Here is a 6,514-nt window from a genome sequence, read left to right on the forward strand (position 1 = left end):
AGAGCTCTTGCCTCGCATGAGTAAGATTTGATCCTCAGCACCACATGAAAAAAATAAACAAGATAAAAATAAAGATATTGTGTCCATCTACAACTAAAAAATATATATTTAAAAAAAAAACAAACTGTGTGTGTTTGGTCCTGTGGATAAATCTAGACCCTTGCACATGTTAAGCAAACTACCACTGATCGACATCCTCAGTCCTTCAATTCAAAACTTTTGTGCTACAGAGTTCCCAGCAAGAAAGTAAAAAGACAGTGGGACAGGAGGAAGTATTTTCAGGTCATATACCTGATAACACCACTGTGTCCAAAATATACAAAGAACTCTTACAATTCAACAACAAAAAAAGGAAACCTAATTTATAAACGGAGAAATTTTTGGTTTTTGTTGGGAATTTGTGCACCCCAGCTTCAAATGAGCAAATTATTTAAATAGGCATTCACCAAAGAAGATTCAAGTGACCAATTAAGCATGTGAAAAGATGTTTAATATCACTAGTTGTTAGAGAAATGCAAAACAAAACCACAATGACATGCACAAGACCCTAGGTTCAACCACAATGACATCATAACCATTTGGTCTATTAGGAGATTCAAGTAAAGTTTTAGACCATTGAGGATTAGAACACTTTAAAAATGAATTTATATTGTTTGCAGAGATATAGGAATTTTAACTATTATATCCACTGTGGAAAACAGTTGGGCAGTTTCTCAAAAAGTAAAAGTAATCTTACCATATGACCTAACAGTTCTATTCCTAGGTGAAACGAAAACTCTATTAGTGCACCAATAAAAAAAAATATGCAAGGAGGGGCTGGGGTTGTGGCTCAGTGGTAAAGTGCTCACCTAGCACGTGCAGGGCACTGAGTTTGATCCTCAGCACCACATAAAAATTCAAAAAAAAATAAAGGTATTGTGTCCAACTACAACTAAAACAAAATATTTAAATATTATATATTAAATAAATATATATGTATATAATATATATATACACACACACACACATATATGCAAGGAAATAAAGAACTATGCTTATACAAAAACCTATACAATAATGTTTGTATAAGCACTTTCATAGTAGTAAAAAAAAATTCATCAGCTTATGAATGAATAATGTGATATATGAACAGAATAATATTCAGCCATTAAAAAAAAAAAAACAGGGCTGGGGATGTGGCTCAAGTGGTAGCGCGCTCGCCTGGCATGCGTGCGGCCCGGGTTCGATCCTCAGCACCACATACAAACAATGATGTTGTGTCCGCCGAAAACCAAAAAATAAATATAAAAAAAAAATAAAAAAGAAAAACATACTGGGTGCTGGGGATGTAGCTCAGCTAGTAGCGTGCTTGCCTCATGCACAAGACCCTGGGTTCAATCCCCAGCACCGCCAAAAAAAAGAAAAACATACTGATACATGCTATGGTGTGTGCAAACGTACAAAATATGCTAATGAAAGAAGCCAGACATCAGAGGTCAGATGTTGTATGATCCTCTTTATAAGAAATATTCAGAATAGGCAGATCTGTAGAGAGAAATAAGTTGTTGTCAGGGTCTAGAAGAGAATGGAGGGTGGCTGCTAATGAGTACAGGGTTTCTTGTACATTGTTGTAGGTGTTCTTGAATTAGATCATGGATGTGGTTGCGCAGATTTGTGAATGAACACTTTAAAATGAATTTTATGTTGTATGAATCATATCTCGGTTTGAAAATGGAAAAGACTACCTCTGTGAATGTACAGTGAAGAAAGGGGTGCCCAGTAACTCACCCCCACCCTCAGTGACAGGTTCAGAACCTTCTCAGGAGGTTCATTGGAAAGTTGGGTAACATCCCTGCTCTGCTCCCTTTGCATCTTAAAGCAAAGGTGAAGAACTTGGCAGCAGGAAGTGTTCCATGGCCTGTGTCTTCAGTTGTCATCAGTGTTCCCAGAGAACAGAGTATCTTATTTTCTGTTTAAAGATGGTGAACTTTCTTAGCAACATACAGAGTGTTTATAAATCTAAACAGTGTAGAGCTATAAATAGTTCTTTCTATATGTTGATTTTATTGCAGGATTTGAGTTGGATTATTTCATTCCTGTTAAGACTGAAGTAGTAGTAATAACCTAGAGGCTACATTATTTCCAAAAAATACGAAGTCATCTTATGAACATGGATATTTTTTCCTGTTTAATAGAAGATGTATCTCCATTTGGTCCATTAGGAGATTCAAGTAAAGTTTTAGACCATTGAGGATTAGAACAGTAGTTATATACTTTGATTGTTCCTGGGGAATAAAGGCAGAGTCTTCATAAAATGCATCCTTTTCAAGAAAAAAAAAAAAAAAACTTATCTTTTTTTGGTAGTACTAGCATGCCAGGCAAGTGCTGTACCCCTGAGCTACATCCCAGTCACACACACACACACACACACACACACACACACACACACACACGTACCTTGTTTTTGGTGTCAGGGATTGAATCCAGGGCCACTTAACCACTGAGCCACACCCAAGCCCTATTTTATATTTTATTTAGAGCTGAGTTGCTTGGGGCCTCACTAAATTGCTGAGGCTGCGCTTGAACTCATGATCCTCCTGCCTCAGCCTCCTGAGCTGCTGGGATTGCAGGTGTGTCACCACAGCCCAGCCATTTTTCAAATCTTATTTTGAGAAGGGTTCTCAGTAAGTTGCCTGGGCTGGCCTTGAACTTGTAAGCTTCCTGAGTAGCTGGCATTACAGGCATGTGCCACTGGGCCTGGCAAGAAAATCAAACTTTTTTTAAGGGAGAAAGTTGTAGATTAATGTGTGTAGATGTGTGTTTTGGGAGAAGGGAAATAGTTTAGGGATTCATGAAGGCATACAGTTTTATAGCATGACAGGGCAGAGTCCTGATGAGTGAAAATCAGATTAGGTCCAACTGCAGAGATGCTCATACATATGTGAATCATCAGATTAATGTGCTCATGCTGCTTTTCCTTCCCAGTAATGTCCTTTGGTAGAATATGCTCTTTCCAGATGTGCCCTGCCACTGTTGACTAATTTAATTATAGAGAGCAGCTTTCCATTTCCTTTGACACAGGCAAGCAAATAGAATATGATTAGCACACAAGAGATGGGTGAATAGTTTGGTGTTTGGATTTACCTTCTGCTAATACACTGAGAGAGGCTTAATAGAATTGCTGCTGCTGACTCCTTTCTTTTTATTTCCCATCTGGTTTTTCATTGGCTTGCATTATAGGGCTTTATAGATTCACATGAAAACACTCAGATGTCTGTGGTATTTGTATTGTTTTCTCCATCATTCTGGAATTGCTAGAGAAAAATTCGGCTTTTCTTTTATAGATTCTTTGTCTAAAATGTGTCCATCTCACCAAGAGTGTAGATTAAACTAGGATCTTTCTCAAACTTCAATGTATTCAATATCAACTGGGGATCTTGTTAAAATACTGATTCTGATCATCCAGAGTGGGGCCACCTTTTCTGCATATTTAGCAAGCTACCAGGTAATAATGATGCTACTGGTCCAAGAACACTTATCTTTTCTTTTTTTGTTTCTTTGTTTTTGTTTTGTTTGTTTTTGTTTTCTTTGTCATTGAAAGTGATTTTTTTAAATATATTTTCTAACCTGGAAAGAAAACTTACCCCTTTTTCAGCCCCTTTCTATATACAAAACCACAAACTCAAAAATTAAGCGAAATTTCCAACATAAAGTTTAGTATTCATTACATATATTTACAGAGTACTTACTGCTCCATAAGCAAACAAACTAAATCTCTTCTCAGTGCCGTTTTAAAAATAATTGTGCATTTTTATGAAGATTTCTAATAGCACTAAAAAGTAATTCCACAGAATTTTTCAAAACCTTATCTCTGACTGGTGGAGTTTTAAGTATTTTAAGATTGCTATTTCACTTGCTATTTCTCTGGATATTCTAATGTTTGTAAAATGAACATATTTTGGGGTAATGAATATAATACATACAAAGGGACTATAAAAGAAATGAAATAATAGGGATGCTATTACAAAACTGGTAATATTTTATGATATGATAAATACTTTTTATTTAGAAATTGATGTTTTTCAGACTATTTCTACTACATAGGAGATGGCAAGACAGATGATCTTCCAGCCCATGTCCCAGAGTGACCAAGTAGCTTGCCACAGTTGTACTTCCTTGGTTCCCAAAGTAGATTCCAGATGCTCCAATTCCTAGAAGAACACTATCTTGATTAGGAAGGCATTAGAATGACATATTGGGACATTAAGCGTTCTACTAGTAGCCATACTTCCCTGTGGCTGGGAAGTTCTGCTGTTGAATTGGGATACAGCATCCATATAGAGCAGCAGCAGGAGTTATATCATCCAGAGACACTGTGCTAAACTTACCAGTACTCCTTAGAGGTCACAGTGATCTTTATCCTAGTATAGTTCCAAGTAGTTTAAGGTACACTTACCAAGTTAGAGCTCCATGGAACATCTTGAAGTATTAGTGGAGCTTATGCTGCTTCACTCCTCTGTGCTTACAGCTCTCTATTGGAGGCATCATCATTCTGAAGGACACCAGTGAAGACACTGAAGAGCTAGTAGAACCTGTGGCAGCACATGGCCCGAAAATTGAAGAAGAGGAACAAGAGCCAGAACCCCCAGAGCCATTTGAATATATTGATGATTAAGAACCAGAGGTGAGTGTTTAACAAAATTATATTTATGAGGGGAAACCTCTTTGTTAAGACTTTAAAAATGTTTTGTGTAAGGACGTTGTTTTACTTCTTCCTCTTGTTTTGTGCTTGGTCCTTGTTGACCTAAACAATATTAAACTTACCCCTTTTTCAGCCCCTTTCTGCATACAAAACCACAAACTCCCTTTTTCTTTGACTCTGCTCTGTAGTATTCTACCACTGTTATTCAAAGTGGCTGCTCTGCACACTATTTTTAGAAGTTCATAGGGAGATATAGTGGTTGTTCCCGAATGTGCAACTACTCAGTACTTCTTTTATCCAGAAAAACTATTGAAAATAGTCAGCTGAACTGTGCAGTTTGCTTAGTGATGGCATGCTGTATAAGCTACTTGTGGACCAGTCATAATTTGTAGGCCAACATTGGTCCATAGATCACACTTTTGAGTAGCACAGGTGTAGACTTCTCCCTGATTCTTTTCTGACTCTTTTGGCAGTACTTTTGGCACTAAAACTTTAATATTTGTTTATTCAGTGGAGCTATTAAATATTTAGTGTACATAAGAATTGCTACTTTTAGGGACTTTGGTATCAATTAGACAATACCACAGAGCTTTATCCAGCTGAAAAATGTGATAATGCCAGTGTTCTGACAGTGTCGAAGAGGGTCTTTTGATTTGGAAGATTGGAATAACCTGCATGAAATTGTCACTCTTAATTCCTCCATTTCTTTTTAATAATCAACATACATTTGAAGACACCTATATGAATGACATGTAATCAGGTTTCTCTAATTCCACTAAGCTATTTTTATTCCACTCTAAGAAAAGCAGGAACAGTGTCATTTATTACAGTATGACAAAATTTAAAAGTACATTTGAAGGTCTGGTTGCAAATTTATCATGGTCAGTGTTACACATTGACTAGCAATTAATGAAAACTTTATAGAAATCTCTAAATATTAAACAAATACTCTGCCACAGATGGAAAAACATTCATGCCTCAGGAGAATACACATTACAGAGAGATTTATATTAACTTCTCTACCACGTGACAGTGTGGATGTGATGATCCTTCACAGAATTGAGTTGACTCATGGTAGCCCCTTTCAGCTTTTCGTAATACCTACTGATGATGTGTTTTGGTATATATAAAATGGCTTAGAGGTGTACAGCTGGAAATTGAATTTTTCTTACTTTTTCAAAGGATAAGAATATTCCATCTGTTAGGAATTTAAAACTTGGTATCTTGGCACAAACTGTCATACTAGGATCGCAGAAGCAGGTTTGGGGGCTTTTTAAATAAAAAATAATGCCAGCTTCTACCACCATCCCTTTCCCTTTCCAGGATCTCATTTGCTCATCCAAGGATGACTCTCCAGGCTCATATTGGAAATGCCTATGCAGAAGTTCTTCTGAGATCTGTTACTCACTGCATGTATCATTGCCTCTGTGCTGACCTGAAGAACCTTGACTCCAAGTCTTTGGTTGAAAAGAAGATGTATGACTATTTAGTGTGCTCTTTCACAGAACTTGGTTTTCAAATAAATATATTAAAATCTCCAGATGGACAAGACTTTCGTTGGTTTGTTTTCAGCCTGGGTTTTAAAATAAATCTAATTACCCACCATGGAATGCGAATTCTATATCCAAAGGCTAATACTTAATGTGGTAGGATGAGTATCCATGATTTTTATATTGATGAAAAACAAGCTGTTCGTGAGTTATAAACCATTTAAGGAGGTTCAGGCTTGTGTGTGACTCTGATACTATGTTTTTTTCCCTGTACTCACTCATCTTTTGTCCTTAAGAAATAAATACATTTTAAACCATTTGGAAATCATGGAAAACTTAAACC

General features: G+C 36.6%; 1 protein-coding gene across 1 annotated transcript in view; it reads left to right on the plus strand.

Annotated features, from left to right (window-relative positions):
* Psmd1 (proteasome 26S subunit, non-ATPase 1) overlaps positions 1-6,221 on the plus strand; it is a 94,352-nt gene extending 88,131 nt beyond the window's left edge. The window contains exons 24-25 of the mRNA XM_048808728.1: positions 4,508-4,663; positions 6,005-6,221. Of these exons, the coding sequence (XP_048664685.1) occupies positions 4,508-4,654 (147 nt within the window). The 3' untranslated portion in view covers positions 4,655-4,663; positions 6,005-6,221. The remainder of the gene's footprint in view (positions 1-4,507; positions 4,664-6,004) is intronic.
* The last annotated feature ends 293 nt before the right edge of the window (positions 6,222-6,514 follow it).

The sequence above is a fragment of the Marmota marmota genome, unplaced genomic scaffold (genome assembly GCF_001458135.2).
Source record: "Marmota marmota marmota unplaced genomic scaffold, marMar, whole genome shotgun sequence".
In the NCBI taxonomy this organism is placed as follows: Eukaryota; Metazoa; Chordata; class Mammalia; order Rodentia; family Sciuridae; genus Marmota; species Marmota marmota.